Here is a 26,568-nt window from a genome sequence, read left to right as displayed (position 1 = left end):
TTTGCTAACACTGGTTTCGTATTTTCCCTCGATATGTTAGTTCTTGGTAACAGTCACATTGAAACTGTTCTGCAGTTTAGAGTATATGTTTAATATTGAAGTCACAGCACCCGATAAACCTCTTTTACCACAGCCACGGCTTTCGTATTTGTCCATAGTAATGAAATTCAGGGCAAAAGCCACTCGACCCAACGCAATTTGACAGTTCGTTTGCGCTTTGTAAACAGTCCCATTAATAAACATATGTCTGCACCGTTCCCGTGTTACAATCTTTATACCACGTTGTGGGGGATTAATCCAAGATGTGTAACATTTAAATCCACTTTGTCCATTACTTTTTTTGTAAACTTGCTAATGAGGACACATGCCAGTCAACAACCAGCCAATTGTTATATCAAAACTCGCAACCTGACGATGCACATTCAAACTCTCGCTCTCGCAGAATGTTATTATAGTTAAATCTTATTAAAAGTTTTTCAGTTTTAACGTATGCAAATGATTCTAAGAGTAACAGCAAATATTAACTAAAAGCTAGTGAATTCACAAAATAAGATCTATTCAGTCTCTGGCAGTTACTACAGTATACAAGCTGTGGCGCAATACATTATAATTTGTATACAATTTCAATGTATAAGTATATTGATATTTGGGATGTTAGTATTATCTTCACATGTGCTCCCCATTTTCTCATGTGATGTTCCATACAACTTCCCATAATGAAATGTCCACATTGTTCTGTGTGTGTGCTAAGTGTTCTTGCTCATTTTAAATCATGTAGCTATCTAACGCCTTTTGTAATTAGTATGGTGTATAACAGATCATATAGAAAACGTCAGTAGGATAGAAAAAGATAATCGATAAATATTCCAACTAAGTGTTCTCTTTTGCCTATGCAGCTTCAGTTTAAAACAAAATGTGTGTACATAATTATCTCTACTAAAATGTGTGAACTATATAGTAAGTATTTGCAGTATATAATTATATAAATATATAAAAATAAAAATAGTGAATGAACTATGTATATTGCTATTTTTAAAAATATTGAGAATCTTATATATCGACATTTACAAAAATATAATTATAAGCCCTTGATATATAGAAAGAATGTGTCGATATATCGATGGAAAAAATATCGACGTACAGGCCCATAAAAATATCGGCTGCACATTGTGAATATACTGCCGCCTTTAGAGCTGTGTGTTTGAGTATTGATTTATTATTAGATATTTTGTACAAGAACAAGCTAGCAGCATCCTTATTTCCCATAGAGCAAGAATTGAAAACAACACAGGCTTGGCAATAACCACTTTACTAACAATGGTAACTTCATGTAAGTGGCACAATGGATCCATTATCTGGTTTCGTCGCATATTGGATTTTCCCGGAACACTTCATAACGGCTTTCCTGTTTTTTTTTTTTTTTTTTCGTTTCTGCAAACACCAGCGACATAGCAGCTTTAGTGTCCAAATTGTGTGGTGAAGTTAAGTGTTGCAGCTTCTGTTGGTAGTGAAGAGCGCTGATTACATCAGCGTTTCCCCTCACATATCTCTGCCCACTGCAAAACCATTCTTGTCATTTCGATTACTATTGTTCATAATTTTCAGCAAATGTTTTTGAAGAATGCTGATGTGAAGAGAGCATAAGCTAGTTGCGTTAAAAATGGTTTTATTAATTTTATTATTTATTTATTTTTTAACGCGATCAGTCTGCTCTTTCTTTACAGCGGAAATCTTGTTTTTCCATTCACGCCGCCGCCAACCAGTGCAATCAGACTTCTTCATGGGCCACTATACTTGCTCCACACAGCCAAACAGAATGATTGGATGTGATGAAAGTAAAATTATTTTCTACTACAATTTCAAAAAACAAGTCAAGTGTTTACCGAAAATAGGTGGAAGAAATCGTGTAAAAAATAGGCATTTGATATTGCCGTGTCGTTATCGATATATCGGTGAATAATATACCGCTGGCACAATCGACCTTTTCCCGCTTCTATATCTATATTTTATCAACAGTGCTAGAACGAATACTTTCCAATATGGACAATGCAGTAATTAAAGAACTGATTTAATATTAAAAAGAATGCTTCACATAGACAGAAGAATAATTATACTTCATATGTGGTAAGTACATTTTATCATGGAATTTCTATGGTTGAAGAAACCAGCACAGCTTATTCTACACATGTTAAATTTTGTTCGGTTCATCCTCAGCTTCTGCCACCACCTACCTATATGGCTGTGCTTGGTTGTACAATTTCACACTGTATGGCATTCTAAAATGGGGCAATGCCTCTCCACTGTCTTAAGGAAAAACCAAATTAGCCTACTTTCATTGTCCTATTCGCCTCTTTTATATTTCGTTGGTTATCCCTGTGTCATAAAATATAAAATAAAGGCATTTTCTTAAGTTGTTATCAATAATGAACTATAAATAAGAGTAAATAGTTACTTTTAATGGTATGTAAATTCGTTTGTGTTGTTTCCTGTAAAATATATTATTGTGATTTAAACAGAGGAAATAAACCATCACAGGCTATGTTTACCAATTTGGCGTTAATATGGTCCTATGATTTTTAGCATCATAGGTCAGTTTTTTCTACTTTTTAATTATTATTCTTTCACTTTTATCTTCAGTCACAAAATAAAGTGTAGTATTACAACGATCAGAAATATGTCTTGCCATACTGTCAAATATCTCTTGTCTTGAGTGAACGTAAGCTATAAGCTGCATTCCACAATAGCATTTTTTTCTCCTTTTTATTACATGAAATACTTGCATTACAACCTCAAATTTTTGCAGCTCTACAAAATACTCTTTATTCTTACGAAACCATCTATCAATTACAATATAAAATATTTACAAATTACTCTTACATATTGTCCATCTCTTAGAACTCATTAGTTCAGACTTCTTTTCTGTCTTCTTCCTGTTTTCCGACCCTGGATCCCACATACGGTTCTCTGCTGTGAGTTTCAACATGTTAGTGTTTCTTGTGTGGTGTTCTCTAGATTTATAATCGGTTGAGGTCAACTATATTTATGAGATTGCATACCTTCTTAGACTTAAGATGTATTAGGTAATATGCATTGGAGCGTAGGTCACTTGCAACTGTAGTTGGTACTTTGAACAACTTTAATAAAACTTGAGATTTCAGCGTTGATTTTCTTAGATTTATGCTGTGTTCTCCCTAATACCAGATCCTCTCCTTTGGTTTCTACGCTATTAACATGTCTTTCACTTGTAGTCCGATTTTTCCTTTTTACTGCCACCCTTTATTATTCCTTTTTTTCTTCTCAGCTCTACTCTTTCTTGACTGGCAAACACACCTTCTCTTCTACCAACCTCAAATGTCTCTTGCCTAGCATTATCTCATATGGAGTAAACATTGTCACATCATTCTCCACAGTATTAAATACTTCTTTGATACCTCTTGCAACTGCTCTTCAAGCACTATGATCATTAGAACAGTATGTCCTGTATAACGGATCAATTTCGCCCTTATAGTCCTCTGCCAAATTACTCAAGGAATGGTATGTAGAGATGTGATTTGACAGTACTTCCACTCACCTTTCACTGGATAACTGAGGCCAGTTGTCAGATAGTACTGATATAGATTTACTGTAGTTAAACAAATAATCTCTTTCTAATTGCTCAAGTATTGTTTCATATATATTACCTTTTTTGAAGGATATAACCTGATGAATTTCGAAAAAAACTTTCGAAAGAGAGAGGTATGTGGAACTAAAACTTTCTTTCTTTTCGGCAATGGCTCACTATAATCTACTGCCACAAGCTCTTTCACTTTATTTGGTTCGATATTTTGCATTGGGTAGCCTACTGGTCTGATTATTCACCTTTACTCTCTAACAACATTCACATATCCATATCCTCTGATATACTCTTGTTAACTTATTGTCAAAATAAATAGCTGCCCTCAGTTTTTCCTCACATTTTTGTGGGACTACATGCCCATAACTTAAGTCAAGTCTTCCATACAATCTCCTGGTGAACAGATCCTCCAACTACAGGTATTTTCATGTGTCCTGAACAGACTACAACAATTTGTTTGATAAAATGTTGGCAGTTTATCATTTGTCTTTACCCCAACTTTTGCTTTACTGATTTCCGCGCATGAACTCCGTTTTGGTACCACCTCACCTTCTTACATATGTCTATAATTTTCTTTTCTCTGGGGACCCCTTTCAGAAAAATATACTTCAGGAGATTCCTTTATATCTTCTATCTTATTGATACCATCCTCTTTTACCCATATTCTGGACAGTGCATTTGGCATCTTATCATATATTCCTGAAATATATTTGACCTCCAATTGTAACTGTTGTAGGTACAATGTCCAGTAAGTTAGCATCCCATGAGCTGATCTAAATTTCTTCACGAACACCAATTCTCAATGATCATTGTACACGCATGTAATATTCCTCCACATATATATTCTAAATTTCTGGAAACCACATACTACTCCTAGAGCCTTGTGCTCTGACACCTTAATTCTTTCCATACATAGCCAAAGAGTGTCTTGCAGATGCAGTTGCTTTAATCTGTTTGTTCTTGAGATTTGTCATTCCTTTCATATTTATCCTTGCATTCAGCATTCTGTTCAGCTTTGAATCACTGAGTACTTGTCCTAGTACAAAATTTCTATAATAGTCTCTATACATAAAATTCAGTTGTTTTCTGTTCTTAGGACTCGAACTTGCTTTAAGGCTTTTATTTTTTTTGGGGGGATGAGGTGTCAGGTTTGATAGCATCTGTTGTAAGAATTCGGTCCAAAAACTTAATTTCTTCCTTCAAAAATTAGTATTATTTTCAATCTAAGGGTCAAACCCCCTCTCCTTAATGCTCACTCTTGGTGGATGTGGCGAGCAGTAAGTCATAAAGTAATGTTTGCACTCAACACATGCCATAGTATTTTGTCTAACACAGTGACAAAAACAGATACACCGATATTTAGTCCAAACTGAAAAATCTTGATATGGTAGGTCTTGCCTCCAAACTTTGTCGGATTCTCATAATGGAATTCGTCAAAAACCAGCAGTAATAGCTAGGCTTGTTATGTATTTCACTTCTTTATATTTCTGGAGATTCTCTTCAATATTATCAGGTCAGTCTGTTTCTTTTATTATAATTGTTTCAGTTTTCTTGCATCTATCATTACGTACACTTCTCCATCAGTTTTCCCGATCACCGTCAAAGGATTCACGTATTCACAAGTACTACTCTTTTATACCCCAAATCTACAGTATTTTAATTTTCTGTTCTAAAGCCTCCCTTTTTGCAAATGGTATGGGATACTGTTTTTCTGTGAATAGTTCATGTGGGTTTACATCAAACACACATTCAAAATTCTTAACTCTATCTGGATCTCTGAAAATGCTCATCTATTCACACACTGCAGTTCTCTTGATTTTTACCTTTAACACTCACTGATACCCCCCAAGCAGACTCAAGATTAGTATCTTTGTATCCTTTTACTGAATCTCACTTTCCATTCTTTTCTCATTTTCCCATTTTCCTTCCTACAGATATGGTTGACACTTTTAATTTACATACAACACTGCTTGAGTCCATTACCATTCCATCATACTGTATACTGATCCTCCTGTTTTCTGCTCTCAGTTTCACTACATGTTGGTCACAATCTGTGTTAGCTCTACATGTTTTCAAGAAGTCCATTTCAATAATTATATATACAAACAGATCAAGAATTACAAAAGAATTTAGCATTACACGATGTTCTTCTGTTTGAAACTCCATTATCACTTGTTTCATAGTAATCTTGTTTAGTCTTCCTGATGTTACCATAACTCTCAACCCTAATACTAGCATATTAATTAGTTGTTCTTCTTTCTTTATCTTCCCATAAAATGGTTCTGAAATAACATAAATCTGACAGCTTGCATTTAGTAACGTTCTTTCTTTTGTTTTGTATACTTGGCAAGCACTAAGGGTTGTTGTATTTTGTCATCATGACTGCAGTCTTCCAGGAGAAAATCTTCTTGAGTTGCCTCCTGTGTCTCTTTATCAAGTTTTTCTTCTTTTCCCCTAATCTCACCTTTCTGCATTGCATATAGTTTCACCTCAGACCCCTCATAGTGTAGTATAAACTTTCCATCATCCTTCCATAAAAAGAACAATTTAATTCCTTCTTCCTTATCTAATTTCTCGTTACCATTTTTTTAACACTGTGAAGTATACATATTGTTTGTAACATTCAACTCCCTTTCACAAAGCCATTTTCGTCACCAACACCTTCCTCAAATATATATACCTCAGACTACCCACCAGCAATTCACTCTCAGTATTACCATCGCCACTGCTATCACCTTTTCTGGCATTGGTCGCCGAGTAGTTCTGGGCGCTTCAGTCTGGAACCAGGCGGCTGCTACGGTCGCAGGCTGGAATCCTGCCTCGGGCATGGATGTGTGTGATGTCTGTAGGTTAGCTAGGTTTAAGTAGTTCTAAGTTTAAGGGACTGGTGACCTCAGATGTTAAGTCCCACAGTACGTAGAGCCATTTGAACCATTTTTTGATATCACTTTCACTGTATTGCCCCTTCTACTTACATTTGTCTTGTCTCCGCTTTCATTATGCACTGTTATCTGTTGCCCAACTTCATACACTTCCAAACCTTTGCTTATCAGATACGGTTTATCAACCGATTGCTGTCTCATTTCTTCATCTTGCACATCATCCATAACTAGCACCTTACCATTTGGTTTTTGAACATCACAAAGACACATACTTTTCTTTACACCTGCTTCTGTAATCATTCTTATTATTATTTGGTACTAGATAATTCACCCTTTTGTTCTCAAACCATATTAAAATTGGGTCCGTTGTTAATCTATACCTTGCCTTTTCCTGATGGAACTGTGGAATTATATGAGGACTTAGTATGGCAATTCTGGCAGTGGTCTGGTCATTTCCTCTCACCCATGACCGGCTGTACCCTCACTGTTGTTTCATGTCATTTCTCATTGGGAATCTGCTCTTCTCGGATCCATTTGATTTACAGATCATCTGTCCTCCTGTTAACCTTCATTGTGCTTAGAATTGTAATCCATTTGACATTTGTCAGTGTCTTCTACTCTTTCCCAAAATTCTGCTAGGGTATGGTTACTACCCAAAAGACACTTATTATATGGTATTTCTTCCGTTATGAAATATTATGAAATCCTTTTCTATCCAAGAGTGGTACAAGTTTATTAGTTTTCCAGCCAGTTTGTCGTAATATTCTTTTAGGGTTTTCCTTGACTGACTAGGATATCTTGGAGGGGTGGGGGCGGGTTTCCTTCTTACAGTTTCTATTATTTCTTCTTGCTTTGCACTGGACCAGTGCCTGTGTAGAAAACATTTACAAAAGCATTAAATGTTTCAAACCATTCTGGAACATCCGCACGACAGTCTAGCCTTCACCTGTAAGTATTGTGCTGGCTCACCTTTACTTCCCTTTCTTTGATTTGGCTAAGTACTGATATTATTGAAACTGTTCCAATCTTTTATGTGTATTGTCGTAGGTTGAATTGCAATGATACAGCCTGATTTTTTAAAAGTAACTTCATTCAATCCTGTATTGAAGAGTAGGTTTCTAATACTTTTCTTCACCTCTTCGTAAGTTTGTTCCTTATCTATTAGAAACACTGACCACAATAATTTTTACCTTTACCCTTGCATTGTCTACATTCATTGAATTCGTTTTCAAAAATTGTATTCACCTATTGCTTCTGCCTGTCTACTTTCATTTTTGTCTCTTGGATGTCCTCTATTCCTTCGCCAATCACACTGACTGAAAAAAAATAGCAATACCAAGGAGGAGTTGTGCGATATAAATGAAAGCTGTCAGGGATGTTTATACATCTGAAAAATGTCGTCTATTGAAATTTCACACTATGTTAAGAGTGGCGCTAGTAGTGCCACTGTGAGAATGCAAATCAGGTTTGCTCTTAATATGTGCTGCAATGGTCGAGAGCGTTTGTTACCTTCGAGATTTGACGTAGTGAGTCGATGTTCGGCAAGAATGCCTTCAAGACAATGAAGACACCATTATCAACAGCTCACCGAGTTTGAACGAGGTCGTTAATAGGGATATGAGAGGTTGGATGCTACTTCCATGATACTGCAGAAAGACTTAGCAGAAATGTAACCGCTGACATGATTGATAGCTGTAGTGGTTACAGGCAGATGTGGTCGCAATAAGACTGTGCTGCAGGTGGCTACGTGGCACTACTGAAAAGGAGGACCGTCGCTTTGGGTCTATGGCTGTGGTGCATCATACTCCGTCTTTAGCAGCAATTTGAGCAGCAGTGGGCATCAGAGAGACGCAACGAACGGCTACAAATCGGTTACTTAGAGGACAGTTCCGAGCCAGACGCCCTCTAGTGTGCATCCCACTAACCCCAACCAGTGCCGTTTGCGACTTCAATTGCTTCAAGCGACACGACAGCCTATTGGAGGCCGGATTGTGTTTATTATAGAAAGTCATTTCTGCCTCGGTGCCAGTGGAGGCCGCCTGTTGATTAGGAGGAGGCCAAGTCAGCGCCTGCAGTCAATATGACTGAAGCCTAGACACACTGGCCTACACCTGGAGTTATGGTCCGGGGTGCGATTTTGTATGACAGCAGGAGCAGTCTTGAGGTTGTCTCATGCACCATGACTGCAAATCTGCACGTCATTATGGTTTTTCAATCTGTAGTGCTGCCACTGATGAACAACATTCTAGGAGGTGCTTACCAACAGGATAATGTTCGCTAGATACCGCTGTTGTGATTCAGAATGCTCTAAAGACTGTCGACATGTTGTGGCCCTGCTCAGTGAGCTGATATGTCTCCAGTCGAACGTTAATGGGACATCGTCAGGCGACAATTCCAATGTCATCCACAACCAACACTAATTGTCTCTTTATTGACCGACAAATTGCAACAGGTGAGCTGATATGTCTCCAGTCGAACGTTAATGGGACATCGTCAGGCGACAATTCCAATGTCATCCACAACCAACACTAATTGTCTCTTTATTGACCGACAAATTGCAACAGGTGTGGACTCCATACCGCAAACTGACATCCGACACCTGTACGACACAATTCATGTGTATTTGCATGCTTTAATTCAACGTTATGGCGATAATACCAGTTATTAATGCTCCAGCATTTCACATTTGCAATGGCTTATCGCGCGCTTGTATTAATGTGGTGTGCGTACTGTAAGACCTCCGGTACACACACCATCAGATTATTTGACTTGTCGCTCTAACGAAGTAGGCGAGTGTCAGCAATATGTCTTGTGATCTTATCGTGGCGTGTTTATCTTATGCCGTTAGGTCAGACGATAGAAATGCCACTTGCACACTTAGAGTAGAAGATTGACGGTGACCAACTTTAAACAGAACTTGATTAATTTTCACACACATTTATTAAAATAATAACAAGCATAAAAATTACTTATATTGGTTCTGGATGATATTTACAATGGACCATCTGAAGTTCCTTTGGTATTGGTACGTTAATCTTATTCTCACATATATCTCTGATACTTGACAAAAGTGTCTATGCATTTATCTTCATGGCTATGTACAGGAATATGGTAATCTTATTAGGCGCAGACTGAAACTTGACTATAGACTGGTATAGACTGATGCAGACTGGTACAGACTGGTGCAGACGAATGCAGACTGCTTAATCAGAGGTCTGCACACTTGTTATAATACCTCGTGCATTCATGTATCACTGCGCGAGTGTGATCCGCGAGGAGAAAAGGTTCTACGTTAGCAGCAATCTCATTGGCTGCGTTACATATTAATACGCGGATCGGAAGAAGCAGAATTTGGTCCGTCTCTATGGCAGCGCCATCTCGTAGTGCAGAGATGGACGAGCACTGCGCCTGCGCTGTTGTGCTTAGTGGGGCGCGCTCTAGCACCATTTGTAATGTGTCGTACATGCCCTCCAACTAATCATGATTTATATTGCTATCTGAACGCATTTCTGTTTGTGATCGAATAATTTACTTGTAGTCCCCGTGGCTTTATCCTCTACCACTTAAAAACTAGGCCACCTATCCCCTACACTGATAGTCACTTTGAATAATCAATGTGAAACTTAACAACAGTGTCTCTATAATTCCATAAAAAGCAGTTAACTTCTCACTTCAGAGTACAGGCTCAGGACCCTCAAATATAAAATTGTCTAGTCCTATCGTGCACAGCAACACCTATATTGAAATATTCTCCCAGAAACAGGCACGAAACGAGACACTTATTCGAAATTGAATGAATTTCAAGTAACTGTTCAGCATATATTCGAGACGGAACACTTCGACATCTTCATACATCGTCCTGCGGTATGGTTGCGACATTTGGAACTGACGTGAAGCACAAATCATTGACAAGTCTAGTAATGAGCATGATCCAACCCTTAATTCAACAATTACGTTCGTACTTGCTGAGGGAACACGAAAGTGATACGAGCAGCAGACTGCGGTATGACTATAACTACTGTTGCAGTGATGTTCTTTTGTTAGCTACACATCTTCACGCAGAAGTGTAAATTTTTTGAGGGGGGCGGAGGTAATACTTTGCGACAGTGCCTAGATACAATATGGTCTCTTACTGCCGGTTATTACCTCAAAATGTGCTCTCTGTTAACTGAGGTTTGGCGTTCGCTAGCTCTGGTCTTGAAAATATTGCTGGATTTTTAAAACTTTCTTCTCGCCGTGCGTGTGTGCATTTAACCATCATGGTGAAAACCCATGAATTAATCCTAGAAAGAAATAGTGCAGCGATGTCTTACACAGCGAAGGCCTAAAATACACAGAAATTGCAAAGAGATTAAACTGTTCGAGGTCAGCTGTGAGGCAAAATTTTCAGAAGCTATGGCCAAAGACAATATGGAAAATTTATCACGAAGCAGGCCCAAGGCATTTCTTCTCCCCGGGAGGACAGATACTTCGCCGACTAAACGGGAAAAACAGAAGTGCTACTTCATTGAACTGGCAAAACCTGGAGGCAACGGAAGTTAATTCCAGCTCATCAGTTGTTTGGAAAAGACTCTGTGCAATGAGAATGAAGGCTAGAGTTGCTAATAAGATGCCATTTTTAACTGCTGGAATGAGGAAAAAGAGGCTGGCACGGGCCAGATTGCACGTCAACTGGACAAAAGAGCAATGGAGAATTGTGGTGTTTTCAGATGAAAGCCGATTTTACATGATGACTGACAGACCACAGCTTGTCAAATGTGAATCCAATCAAAGGATGGATCCTGACCGCCTTGTGAGAACCATGAAACATGCTCCATCAGTAATGGTGTGGGGAGCAATGACATTCTAAGGTGTTGGAAGGCCGTACATTGTTCAGGGCACAATGATCAGTGATCAGTATGAAGCTATCATCTGGTGCCCTCTGATGTTAACTGCACGCGATTCTTTCCCAGAGCACCGTGAATTTTCCAACAGGATCTGGCTCCATGCTACACATAAAAAAGGCGAGTTTTGGTTATTTTATCTTTGTAATACAATTTCCAAGGTTGCTGTTGTTACATATCGTCCAGATCTATCATTTCAGATTCTTTCTGTTATGACTGAATTGAGTATCAGAGAACTATCGCCAGACATTAATCCAACTGTGACTTTGTGGCGACTGATTGGGATAGTTGTTCAGAATAAGTAGCCTGCAACAAAATAGGAGCTATTGGAGGGGACTGTGAAAGTGTGGCACCATGAAATTGGCATCAGTACCATTAAATAATTGGTCGACTCCGTGTGACAGAGTGAAGGCTGTTGTAAGGGTCAAGGGTGTCCAACAAAATACGAAGATGGTTTAAAGTATGACTACTGAATAATGCACTTGTGATACACAGAACTTTACACTAAGACGAAATTAAACGAAAATTTCGTTTAAATATTTAATATTTACTTCGACATCATCAGTGACATGGCATGTCATTGTACAGATATGTACGCACTGTTGAATTAAAATATTAGAAACAATGTTGCCCTATAGTTTAATGTTTCTTCTCACTTGCAGATTATCCTTCTTTAACATATATTTGAAATTCCGAAGACGAATGGCTTTTTAGAAGTTCTGTACCAAAATTCTGTAGAGACATGCAATACTTTAGAACAGTGCTGTATCTTTACAAAACGACGACAATTGACGTATAACGTCGATTCGTCACATGTGATCTATGTACAGCACAAAGTTTGCTACGAATATCAGCCAGCGCTTCCAACAATACATGAAAACATGGGTTACTTTCCATATAGCGCTCTTGCGATTGGGCATGTACCTGTTGCGAGGTTGTCAAGATCTGTAGAAAAATTAATTTTTTCAGTAAGAGCTCTGCACTGCTATAGGCTGATGCTGTGACGCCACTGGAGAACAGCTTCGGCCTCAGGATCAACACTGTAACAATGGCCCGCATATTTACGCGATATATTTGTGGAATACTTTAGTTTCTACTGAAGTCATGAAATTCAGACTGCCATTCAACTGCTGCTGGAACATTACTACTTCAAATAAATGTTTCTCGGGCTTCCAGCCGCGTCAAGTACTTTGAAACCCAGTACGCCTCAGCCATTGTCAAGTGGTGACTGTCATCTGGTTGCTGCCGTCCGTATATAACCGCGGTGCCTTCCGTGACGTTACTGGTACCATATATGGTAATGTTGCGTTGTGTGGCCGGGTCCCACGTTGTGCTTAGCTGGAGGCAGCGTCTCTATTGAGCGTGTTGTCACAAATTTTTATTTCGATCGCTTCTTTTATTATGCTATTCCAAAAACTGTTAGTCCATGTGATAGTAGATCTTTCGTCGAATGCAATACGATGACCGTTTTCACTCGACGCGGCTGGAAGCCCGAGAAACTTCTATTAGTACATATCGCCTTTATAGATACATAAGGAAAAGCCCAACAAGCTATGACAAAAATTTAAAACCAATGGTAATAATTATTAGCGCGGCCGCTATAAGAGCCGATAAGATGTATTTTGCTACGCCGGAAGGCGGATAACATATGATAAAATATTCCCTTCAAATTTTTTGTCAATCATTAGAGAGACTCTGCCTTTAGTTCCCGAGTGGAGAAGACGTATTTATGTCAGACGTGTGTGGTAGCCACTTGTGATGTTTGAATAATAATTGTTATTTGTGCAAAACCAAGAAAGTATTCTTTTCTTCCGCGCATCATCTCAATGTCAGGTCCACAAGCGGCCTGCATTCGGAAGATGCAGCTCCATTAAGAACTGTTATAGACACTGTCACCATATAAATACTGATGGCGGAAGGAAATGAATATAACCAAGGAAACATTGTCTCGAAATTTGGTAGAAAATCCGAAGAAATTCTGGTCGTATGTAAAGTACACAAGCGGCAAGACGCAGTCAATACCTTCGTTGCGCAGTGCCGATGGTACTGTTATCGACGACTGTGCCGCTAAAGCGGAGTTATTGAACGCAGTTTTCCGAAATTCCTTCACCAGGGAAGACGAATGGAATATTCCAGAATTTGAAACACTAACATCTGCTAGCATGAGTTTCTTAGAAGTAGATACCTTAGGGGTTGCGAAGCAACTCAAATCGCTTGATACGGGCAAGTCTTCAGGTCCAGATTGTATACCGATTAGGTTCCTTTCAGATTACGCTGATACTATAGCTCCCTACTTAGCACTCATATACAACCGCTCGCTCACCGATAGATCTGTACCTACAGATTGGAAAATTGCGCAGGTCGCACCAGTGTTCAAGAAGGGTAGTAGGAGTAATCCATTTAACTACAGACCTATATCATTGACGTCGGTTTGCAGTAGGGTTTTGGAGCATATACTGTATTCAAACATTATGAATCACCTCGAAGGGAACGATCTATTGACACGTAATCAGCATGGCTTCAGAAAACATCGCTCTTGTGCAACGCAGCTAGCTCTTTATTCGCACGAAGTAATGGCCGCTATCGACAGGGGATCTCAAGTTGATTCCGTATTTCTAGATTTCCGGAAAGCTTTTGACACCGTTCCTCACAAGCGACTTCTAATCAAGCTGCGGAGCTATGGGGTATCGTCTCAGTTGTGCGACTGGATTCGTGATTTCCTGTCAGGAAGGTCGCAGTTCGTAGTAATAGACGGCAAATCATCGAGTAAAACTGAAGTGATATCAGGTGATCCCCAGGGAAGCGTCCTGGGACCTCTACTGTTCCTGATCTATATAAATGACCTGGGTGACAATCTGAGCAGTTCTCTTAGACTGTTCGCAGATGATGCTGTAATTTACCGTCTAGTAAGGTCATCCGAAGACCAGTATCAGCTGCAAAGCGATTTAGAAAAGATTGCTGTATGGTGTGTCAGGTGGCAGTTGACGCTAAATAAGGAAAAGTGTGGGATGATCCACATGGGTTCCAAAAGAAATCCGTTGGAATTCGATTACTCGATAAATAGTACAATTCTCAAGGCTGTCAATTCAACTAAGTACCTGGGTGTTAAAATTACGAACAACTTCAGTTGGAAGGACCACATAGATAATATTGTCGGGAAGGCGAGCCAAAGGTTGCGTTTCATTGGCAGGACACTTAGAAGATGCAACAAGTCCACTAAAGAGACAGCTTACACTACACTCGTTCGTCCTCTGTTAGAATATTGCTGCGCGGTGTGGGATCCTTACCAGGTGGGATTGACGGAGGACATCGAGAGGGTGCAAAAAAGGGCAGCTCGTTTTGTATTATCGCGTTATAGGGGAGAGAGTGTGGCAGATATGATACACGAGTTGGGATGGATGTCATTACAGCATAGACGTTTTTCGTCGCGGCGAGACCTTTTTACGAAATTTCAGTCACCAACTTTCTCTTCCGAATGCGAAAATATTTTGTTGAGCCCAACCTACAGAGGTAGGAATGATCATCAAAATAAAATAAGAGAAATCAGAGCTCGAACAGAAAGGTTTAGGTGTTCGTTTTTCCCGCTCGCTGTTCGGGAGTGGAATAGTAGAGAGATGGTATGATTGTGGTTCGATGAACCCTCTGCCAAGCACTTAAATGTGAATTGCAGAGTAGTCATGTAGATGTAGATGTAGATGTAGAAGGACACCAGAAGTAAGTTCACATTAAAACGGGTTGAAAGGAAAGAAACTATAAAAATCCAAAATTTGGACATTAATTGAAAATAACTGACTTCTATTAATCTCTCTATTTATGTACCCTTTATTACTATTGCTATTTATATCTATATGAACATAAATTTGCACACGCCGTGAAACTATGCACTCCTATATTACGTACCTCTAAGAGGAGGAAACGTGGCGCAGCATCAATCGCCTGAGGAAGCTGCATGTTAAGAAGGCTAATTTATTAAGTTCTCTAGCCTTTCTATTACGCTGCCGTGAAGAGAAGACTATTCCACGTTTTGCCTACGTGAGCCATCATATTAACACTGCTGCCAAGAGAATATTTCGTCGTGACAGCTTCGCCCTGTTGCCAGAGAGGATACATCATACTAGAAAGCAGTTGGATACAAACGGAAGCGAGCTAATGGCCGTCCACTTGACGCAATCAGTCTCGGCTTTGGATTGGGAATGGACTTATGTAGCCACAGTAGCACAACAAATGTCATCACAGAGTACAACCACGGAAAGGCAGAAAGGGAAATTCGACCGGCTTTCACAGCAACAGCATGGAACAGAGCGGAAAACAACAGAACGCACCGTTATCAACATGATGACGAGAAACAACGACGCGGGCGCCATGTCGGCTCTCAAGAAGGCACTTAATTAAGCACCATCGCCGCAGAGTATCCCTTTTGCTGACATAATAAGTGACGTGGAACAAGCAGTTCATAAGATTCTCAGTGAAACTGCAGAATAAATTCGCCCAGAAACGAGTCGCATTCTTTCTAAATCCAAGCCGCCGACTTCGAACAGGACAAGAGCTGAGCGTAATGGTCTTCGTGAACGCCGCAACGATCCACACCCCGTAGTCCTGCCAGCTGACGAGGGCAATGTAGCCGTCATTATGGAACGAGCCGACTATAGTGCGAAGATTCGGTTGATGCTGGAGGAGGAGACATATCAAAAACTGTCAAAGGACACCACTTCAAGAATAACGAGGAAGACGTCGGAGCTTATCAAGAGGTTTCACTGGAAGATAATGCCATCAAAAATTTCCTCCCTCGGGCACCTCGGCCACCTACATTGTATGGCCTTCCAAAGGTTCACAAGAAGAACACTGCTCTACGCCCCATCGTGAGCACCATTACATCGCCGACCTACAGACTAGCGAAACACCTCTCCCACCTCCTTACCCTACACGTTGCTCACTGTGTGCACCACATCAAGAATTCAGCCGACTTCATCAGTCGAATTAAATGTCTGTGTCTTGGAGAAAGGGACATTATGGTCAGCTCTGATGTAGTGCCATTGTTCACGCACGTTCCGATTAAAGACTATATAGATCTGCTCCCCCAGTTATTTCACGACAGTGTTGAGGATTTATTCGAGGGTACTCTGACATCATCGGATTTCTTGTATGATGGACAATATTTCAACCAGACGGACGGTGTTGCGATGAGAAGCTCATTAGCTGCAGTTGTAGCCAATCTGTTCCTGTAGTACTTTGAAAACACAGCCCTGGACACGGCTCCTGAAAAGCCTAGTTGCTTTTATCGTTACGTCGACGACACGTTCGTTGTCTGGTCTCATGGACGTGAAAAGCTGGGAGAATCCTTAGACCACCTCAATAACATCCATGACAACATCAAGTCCACGATGGAGATAGAGACAGATGGTGCCTTGCCATTCCTTGATATCCTCGTCCGCCGCAAAGCAAATGGGTGTCACAGCCACAGCGCTTACCGGAAACCCACCCACACAGACCGAAATCTGCATGCTAACAGCTATCACCTGCGTCGCAGAAACGTTCTGTTCTGAGGACCTTAGTGCATCGAGCCGACACCGTCTCAGATTCTGAAAACTTGCCGAAGGAACTGAGCCACTTACGGAAAGTATTCAAGGAAAACGGCTACGGCAACCGCCGGATTTCGCAAGATATATTTCCGAAAATACGTAAGCAGAAAGACTCCGGGGACGACTAGAAGAAGTTTGCATTCTTGCCGTTCTGTGGCGAAATAACAGTAAAGATAAGCCGGCTCCTAAAGAGGCATAAAATCGATTCGGTCTTCAGGGCTCCAGCAAAAATTCGACAACTCTTGAGGCCTGTGAAAGACGACGTAGGCCTCAGAACGCCAGGAGTATACAAAATACCATGTGGGTGTAGACAGTTCTATATCGGACAGACTGTGCGCACCGTTGAACAGCGCTGTGTGTAACACGAGAGATGTTTTCGTCTACGGTACCTAGAGAAATCAGCGGTAGCAGAGCATGCATTAGAAAACGGTCATCGTATTGCATTCGCCAAAAATTCTATTATCACACGGATTAACAGTTTTTGGGATAGCATAATAAAAGAAGCGATCGAAATAAAAATTTGTGGCAACACCCTCAATAGAGACGGCGGCCTGCAACTAAACACAGCGTGGGCCCCGGCCATCGGAAGGTTGAAGCGGGCGCGGCGGCCACACAACGCAACATTACCATATATGGTGCCGGAGCGGGTACCAGTGACGTCACGGAAGGCAGCGCGGCTACATAAGAACGGCAGCAGCAACCAGAAGACAGTCATCACTTGACATTGGCTGAGGAGTACTCAGCTGAAAGCTCGTGGATTTCTGTGGTGTGCGTACTGTAAGACCTTCGGTACGCACACCATCACATTATTTGACTTGTCGCTCTAACGAAGTAGGCGAGTGTCAGAAATATGTTTCGTGGTCTTATCGTGGCGTGTTTATCTTCTGCTGTCAGGTCAGATGATAGAAATGCCACTTGCACGCTTAGAGTAGCAGCTTGACGGTGACCAACTTTAAACAGAACTTGATTAATTTTCACACACATTTATTAAAATAATAACAAGCATAGACATTACGTAACTTGATTCTGGATGCTGTTTACAATTGACAATCTGAAGCTCTTTTGGTCCTGGTATGTTAATCTTTTCTCACATATCTCTGATACTTGACAAAGTGTCTATACATTTCTCTTCAAGGCTATGTACAGGAATATGATAATCTTATTAGGCACAGACTGAAACTTGACTGCAGACTGATGCAGACTAATGCAGACTGACTAATCGGAGGTCTGTACACTCGTTATAATACCACGAGCGTTCAGGTATCACTGCGCGAGTGTGATCTGTGTGGAGAAAAGGTTCTACGTTAGCAGCAATCTCATTGGCTGCGTTACATATTAATAAGTGGATTGGCAGAAGCAGAATTTGGTCCATCTCTATGGCAGCGCCATCTCGTAGTGCGTAGACGGACGAGCGCTGTGCCTGCGCTGTTGTGCTTAGCGGGGCGCGCTCTATTGGGAAAGTTGTTTACGCGCTGACTACACGGAACTGTGTGAACAACAGTTTCAAACCACTTGACGCAGCTGGAAGCCTGAGAAACTTTTATTTGTACATATCGCCGTGAAACTATGCACTCCTATATTACTGCTTCATTCTGTATAATTTGCGTAGCTTTTAAACAGGCGCTGGTGACTTAAAAAAATTGAAGCTACTATCACACAGAAACATGCACATAACTCAAAACTTGTTTTTACAGTTTTCTCTCAAATTGAATGTTGGAAATGAGCACGCAATTTTCTAAGTTGGCTCTGTGAACAGTTTTAATGAGGAAATGACATCGAGGTAACGTGCTATTTTTATTCTTCAGCTTGCTCACGACACGGTGCATTTGACAAAAGAATTTCATGGTCCTTTGTTTCCAACAATAGTCTTAGCGGAATCTTTGCACTGTTTGGTGTTGGATAATCTTAAGAACGTTCAAGGCCTCTTTTAAGGGAGAAAAAGTTTAGCAAGCAGTCCTGATTTGACCTTACAGTGACATGGGGTGCTAACATTCGTGCTACTACAAGGCAAATTATACGATGTAGACATATCTGCCTTAGGTAATCGTTCCCACTGTAAATTTAGTATTTCCGAATCAAATGTCTAACATAATTAGTTTATTTAGAATGATGAGAGCATTTTCTACTGTTAGCAATCGCACAGCGTCTTTCCTACTGAATTTTGACATTCAACCATTCTGCAAACTTGCATCGTTTGGGAAAAGCATAAAGCACTAGTTGAGTTCCTTCTGTGTTACGATTGTGTGCGTTAGAGCCAACAGCAGCAAAAGCTGGCATTGCTTTACACACACTCAAAATATACGAGGGCCACTCCAAAAGAAATGCACACTATTTTTTTTAAATCTATTCTTTATTCTACATATTTGAAAGTTTTACAGTGTGTAGATACCTCCATTAGGAACAATATTTTCATTTCTCCACACAACTTCCATCCCTCTCAACTGCCTTACGCCATCTTGGAACCAGCGCCTATATACCCACACGGTAAAATTCTGGACCACCCTGTTGGAGCCACTGTTTGGCAGCGAACGCAAGGGATTCATCATCTTCAAGCCTTGTTCCACGAAGAGAGTCTTTCAGTTTCCCAAAGAGATGATAGTCACACGGAGCCAGGTCAGGACTGTAAGGTGGGTGTTTCAGCGTTTTCCATCCGAGTTTTGTGATCGCTTCCATGGTTTTTTGACTGACATGTGGCCGTGCATTAACGTGCAACAGCAAAACCTCCTGCTTTTGCCGGTGTGGTCCAACATGACTCAGTCGAGCTTGAAGTTTCTTCAGTGTCGTCACATATGCATCAGAATTTATGGTGGTTCCACTTGGCATGATGTTCACAAACAAGTGTCCTTCGGAATCGAAAAACACCTTAGCCATAACTTTTCTAGCAGAAGGTGTGGTTTTGAATTTTTTTCTTGGGTGAATTTGCATGATGCCACTCCATTGATTGCCTCTTCGTCTCTGGTGAAAAATGATGGAGCCATGTTTCATCACCTCTTACAATTCTTCCAAGAAATTCATCTCCACCATTCTCGCACCGTTCCAAAAGTTCGCTGCATACCGTTTTTATTGTTTCTTTGTGAGCCACTGTCAACATCCTGGGAACCCACCTGGCACAAACTTTTTTTAACGCCAACACTTTCAGTATTCTACAAACACTTCCTTCCCCTTTCCCAACATAGCGTGACAATTCGTTCACTGTGCGTCTGTCAGCAGTTACCAATTCGTTAACTCTCTGCACATTGTCTGGAGTGTGTGCAGTACGAGGCCTGCCGCTACGAGGACAATCCTCAGTATTGCCGTGCCCGCTTTCATCACGTAACCTACTTGCCCACCGACTAACTGTACTGCGATAGACAGCAGCATCTCCATACACCTTTCTCAGCCTCTTGTGGATGCTTCCCACTGTCTTGTTTTCACAGCACAGGAATTCTATGACAGCACGTTGCTTCTGACGAACGTCAAGTGTAGCAACCATCTTGAAGACATGCTGTGACGGCGCCACTCACGGGAACAGGCTGAACTAAGGTTGAAAACAAGCGGAAAGGATGAATCTACACACTGTAAAATTTTTACAGATGAAGAATGAAAACTGTATTTTTACAAAAATAGTGTGCATTTCTTTTGGAGTGACCCTCGTATTTACTAACAAGTCACCAACTAAACAAAAGTAAGTAAATGTAAACCATAACAGTCGCGAACCACGCACCATCCTCCATTTTACTCTATGGATGCTAAGATTTCGTCAGTGATGTCACAGAGATAGTAATAGAATCGCGTTTGGTTCTGCGCACTGCTTACTGCGCCCGCTGGGAAGCACTGACATCGAACCAAAACTATGATGGCGTCGGTAAGAAGGGAGTGCTGAGAGGTTGTGTTGCCGTGTGCAGGATCTGTCAATCACGTCGATGACGTCAGCGGGCGGCGCAGCGGCGGCGCTGGAGGCGGTGCGGTCAGTGCCCGCGCTCTTTCTGCAGCCCGCGCTGCGCGCCTGGACCGTCTGGGGAGCCGCCAGCAGCGTCGACAGCGCCGGCTTCCAGGGAGACCTCGCAGACTGCGTCTACTTCCTGGGCGGTGAGCGCACTACACGCCTTACGAAAACAATGACTAAGGAGGAGAACACGGCAAGCGCCATAACCCTATTTCCCAGAAACTCCGCTCAGCAGAAGAGAAGCCAACATAAGCAAACATATTTCTCGATTTATGCGTGGTTTCTCGACTATTCCTGAGAAAACGACCGTCAAAGTTTGCGCCGTATTTTAGATGCCTTTTTTCGCGGGGTGAGGTTAGCTCAGCTGGTGGTATGGTGACTAACGACGCGGCCTCTCGCTTACCCATCTTGTGTTCGAAACTCGATGATAGCTTTTGTTAATTTTCTTTTTCTTCTGTTTTCATGCTCGTCAAAGATTACTATTCGAGTGATTCTCATCAAGTTACGAGATACAAGGGCGTTATATTAAATGTGAAATTAGATCTTCGTTTCATAGATAGTGTCACCATTTATTGTACTGAGTGATCAAAAAGTCAATATAAATTTGAAAACTGAATAAATCACGGAATAATGTAGATAGAGAGGTACAAATTGACACACATGCTTGGAATGACACGGGGTTTTATTAGAACCAGAAAAATACAAAAGTTCTAAAAATGTCCGACAGATGGCGCTTCATCTGATCAGAATAGCAATAATTAGCATAACAAAGTAAGACAAAGCAAAGATGATGTTCTTTACAGGTACTGCTCAATATCTGACCGAAGTGACCGTGCGGTTCTAGGCGCTGCAGTCTGGAACCGCGAGACCGCTATGGTCACAGGTTCGAATCCTGGATGTGTGTGATGTCCTTAGATTAGTTTGGTTTAACTAGTTCTAAGTTCAAGGGGACTAATGACCTCAGAAATTGAGTCCTATAGTGCTCAGAGCCATTTTACTGCTCAATATGTCCACCATCATTCCTCAACAATAGCTGTAGTCGAGGAATAATGTTGTGAACAGCACTGTAAAGCGTGTCCGGAGTTATGGTGAGGCATTGGCGTCGGATGTTGTCTTTCAGCATCCCTAGAGATGTCGGTCGATCACGATACACTTGCGACTTCAGGTAACCCCAAAGCCAATAATCGCACGGACTGAAGTCTGGGGGCCTGGGAGGCCAAGCATGACGAAAGTGGTGGCTAAGCACACGATCATCACCAACCGACGCGCACAAAAGATCTTTCACGCGTCTAGCAATATGGGGTGGAGCGCCACCCTGCATAAACATCGTACGTTCCAGCAGGTGTTTATCAGCCAGGCTGGGGATGATGCGATTCTGTAACATATCGGCGTACCTCTCACCCGTCACGGTAGCAGTTTTGCTGTCCAGCGCCATCTGTCGGACATTTTGTGAACTTTGATTTTTTTTGTTTCTAATGAAACCCCATGTCATACCAAGCATGTGTGTCAATTTTTACCTCTCTATCTGTATTATTCCGTGGTTTACTAAGTTTTCAAATTTATACTGACTTTTTGATCACCCGGTATAATATACGCGTATAGGGTATTTTCAGAGGTTACAATCATTTTAAATTCTTCTGTCCTTATAAGTCTTATTATTATATTTTATTCTTATGTTATTCTCAGGAAGATTTGGAGCATTCCCTTGCATGATAGTGAATGCAGAAACATTCGAGCGTTGTGCGACGGCAGGTTGGCCACAGCGACATTTCTTCGTATGAATCTCATTCTGGAAAGAAATGTCGTTAACATTGCCGAAGATTTCACGCGTTGACAATAATTTTCGGCAAACCACGTATAACGAATCATTCTCCCGAAAACTGGCGCTGGGAGTTTATTATGGACCATGATACAGTACAGAAATTTCACCGAAAACATTTTCCAGTAATTTTTCCTTTCTTTTTTTAAACTGATTCACCAGATATACAATTAGCACATTAATAAAGACAACGTTATTTCAGTATTAATTAGAAAATATGAATGTAGTAATCTTCTACGGACATTTGGTCGACTGAAACTTCCTGGCAGATTAAAACTGTGTGCCGGACCGAGACTCGAACCCGGGACCTTAGCCTTTCGCTGGCAAGTGTTCTACCAACTGAGCTACCCAAGCATGACTCAAGCCCCATCCTCACAGCTTTAATTCCGCCAGTACCTCGTCTCCTATCTTTCAAACTTCATTCTGTAATTGGTGGATAAATGGAAAACAAAAATAAAAGCAAAAATAATAATCGTGTTACGAACACGTTGGGCAATAGTATGAAGCTGCGACGCTATCCACTCTGTCAACGCTTCGATTGAATTACACTGACGGAAAAAAATCACACCACCAAGAACGAGTCGTGAGAGATATACGAAAGCTGCTAGGTGTGTTTCTACATCTGTAAGATGATGTCCATTCAAATCACGCGCCAGTTGCAAAGAGCGTCGCGGTTGCGCCACTTTGAGCATGCAAATCAGGTTTGCTTTTAATCCGCGCTGTAACGGTCGTGAGCATTAGTTACCTTTGAGACTGGAAGTGGTGAGTTGATGTTAGTCAAGAATGCCTTTAAGGCGACAAAGACGCCATTATCAACACCACACTGAGCTTGAACGAGGTCGTGTTTTAGGCTGGATGTTTCTTCTGCGATATTGCAGAAAGGGTTGGTAGGAATGTATGCACTATATATAATTTCTGGCAGCGGTGGTTACGAGAATAGATCGCAAGAAGACCTGGCTCCGGACTGCCACGTGGCACTACCAAGAGGGAAGAACACTGTGTTCGGCGTGGGGCTCTGTCGCATCACCTGCAGCTGCAGCAGCAATTTGAGCAGCAGTTGGCACCACAGAGACAGAACGAAATGTTACAAATCGGTTACGTCAAGGAAAGCTCCGAATCAGACACCCTTGCTTGCATTTCACTGATCCCATACCATCGCCACTTGAGACTTCAATGGTATCAAACGAGAGCTCATTGGAGCGCAGGGTGGAGGTATGCTGCGTTTTCTGATGAACGCTAGATCTGTCTCTGTGCCGGTTATACCCGTGTGTTGCTTAGGAGGGGGCCAGCTGAGAGCTTGATCCCAACCTGCCTGTGTGCTAGATACACTGGGCCTACACCTGGAGTTATGATCTGGGCTGCGATTTCGTATGACAGCAGGAGCACTCTTATGGTTATCCCACACACCCTGACTGCAAACTTGTACGTCTGTCTGGTGGTTTGACCTTTGTGCTGTAATTTCTGAACAGCATTCCAGGGGATGTTTTCCAGCAGGATATTTCTCGCCCTCATACCGCCGTTGAAACCCAACTTGCTCCACTGAGTGTCGACATATTGCCTTGGCCTGCTCGATCACCAGATCTGTCTGGTCGGACGACAAGTCCAGCATCATTCACATCCTGCGTTAACCGTCCCTGTATTGACCGACCAAGTGCAACAAGCATGAACTCCATCCCACAAATGACACCCGGCAACTGTAAAACACAATGCATTCACGTCTGCATGCTTGCATTCAACATTCTGGTGGTTACACCGGCTATTGACGTACCAGCATTTCACTTTGTAAGGGCTTATCTCGCACTTACTCGTACATTAACATGTGATCTTGCAATGTTGATCACTTAATATGTTTCCTAGACAAATGTATTCCCGAAATTTCATTACTCTACATTTATTATTTTTTGGTGTTGCGATTTTATTCCGTTTGTGTATTTACTTGTTAAAAGGCACATAAAGTACATCAAAAGCTGTGACCATCGTTTTCTCAGAACTGGTCGAATATCTACGGATAAGTCGAGACAAGTGCTCGCTTATTTTGATCCCTCCCCACAGAGTGAATTTTGTGGGAAATCAGGTTATGGCAATTGCCATGTTCTTCTCGTTAGCGGTGGAGAGACAGCTGGGCCAGTGGGATACCTATACCATCCTACATACAGAATGTGGACTTTATTCTGCATACAAGGTGTGCACTGAGTCCCGTCAACCCCATAAAAATGTTGACATTAAATAGTTTTTATTAAATAGTCATTAACTATTCACCCTCTAGTAATAGTCCACACTACCAATAACAATAAGTACACACTTGCGGTGTACACACTGTTCGCAACATCGGTTTGCATCGCGTCGTTCTGCGAACACAAAATAATTCGACGCCAGCTTCTGTGCGACATTTTCCGCAGAATCCTGGCGTAATCGGTTGGATTGGCGGTCTCATAGATCCTTTCAGGTCATCAAGAGCCACGTACCTTTGCTCTGCAACGATGCTCTTGATAGAGCTCCACAGCGAATTGCCACATGTGAGATCGGGGCAGCGAGGTTGCCAGGCAAGTGGAGCAGGTAATACAAGTGATCCACGACCAATGCAGCATTCTGGGAAGATCTCATGTAGATGTTCTTACATCGTAACAGCAAAATGAGGAGGCGCAGCATCTTGTTGCAAAAAGTAGTCCTCTTTGATTCCTTGGTCATCTAACAGGGCTATGAACTCTAGGTCCTTAACATTTGCAGATATTGATACTGGTTGACGTTACCACGAAAGAAGATGGACCGTAAATATGTCTGCTATCCAAGCCAGACAATAACATAACGTGGGTAAGATTATTCTCCACATCCTCTTAAAAATATGTTTTCTCCTTTGACCAAAAGACGAAGTTTCGTGACCGAGAACTATGGTAAATGGCATATTCATTGCTAAAATATCTTGCCACGCATCGGAATTGTATCAAAGACCTGCAGGAATGCATCTCATCCACCCTTTCTTCGTCTTAAATCATTGACCGCCAGTTCCTAAACACACGATTTCTTTCACTGTTTGAACAGGACATGTAGGCCCCACGGTACCGACGGGCCGCCGTGTCATCCTCATCCTTAGGCGTCACCGGATGTGGCAGTGGAGTGGCATGTGGTCAGCACATCGGTCTCCCGTTCGTTGTCAGTTTTCGTGACCGGTACCGCTACTTCTCAGTCAAGTGGCTCTTCAATTGCTCTCACAGGAGGTGAGTGCACCCCACTTGCCAAGAGCACTCGGTAGACACGAACAGTGACCCATCTAAATGCTAGCCAAGCCCGACAGTGCTTAACGTAGGTGATCTGACGGGAACAGTGCGACCACTGCGGCAAGGCCGTTAGCGTTCTTTCATATACTTGTGCAAAATTTGCTGTTGCATGCCCAGTTCCGTTGACCTTTTCTGTGCCGACCTCATTGGTGAAATTTCCACAGATGCTGTGACGTCTCTGCTGTGACACCTCTTGGGCCGACCACCCTTTGGTTTATCCTATACACTTCCATTAGAAAGAGTTTTTCTTCCCATTATGGAAGTGTTCACTTTGGAGATGGCTCACGCCCTTGTTGCATCTGGATGTTAGTACGCAGTTGTTCCAACGACTGTCCAGTTTTTGACTCCCATGGACCCAGGTGCTTGCAAATTATACTTTTTTCAGTGGTGTTCTCACTGGTATCCACTATTGTTTATGTAATCTGCAACAGACAACAGTGCGAAGTCAACACATTGAAGGTTTACTACGTCATATACATGTCAATCTTTCAGGGAGGGTGGCGGGATTTTGCGCCCACTCAGCAGAGTATGCCAAAGAAGTTGCACGTTATAGTAGCTGTCTACCGCATATCGCTGGAGGAAGGAAGTGTTG

The 26,568-nt window shown here is 41.7% G+C and overlaps 1 protein-coding gene across 1 annotated transcript in view; it reads left to right on the top strand.

Moving 5' to 3' along the window:
* The window catches only part of LOC126335844 (dynein axonemal heavy chain 5-like), a 75,592-nt gene that overhangs the window by 22,292 nt on the left and 26,732 nt on the right, over positions 1 to 26,568 (top strand). The window contains exon 3 of the mRNA XM_049999314.1: positions 20,842 to 21,025. Within this exon, the coding sequence (XP_049855271.1) occupies positions 20,842 to 21,025 (184 nt within the window). The remainder of the gene's footprint in view (positions 1 to 20,841; positions 21,026 to 26,568) is intronic.

The sequence above is a fragment of the Schistocerca gregaria genome, chromosome 2 (genome assembly GCF_023897955.1).
Source record: "Schistocerca gregaria isolate iqSchGreg1 chromosome 2, iqSchGreg1.2, whole genome shotgun sequence".
NCBI classification, from domain to species: domain Eukaryota; kingdom Metazoa; phylum Arthropoda; class Insecta; order Orthoptera; family Acrididae; genus Schistocerca; species Schistocerca gregaria.
This window is presented reverse-complemented; position numbering and strand designations above follow the sequence as displayed.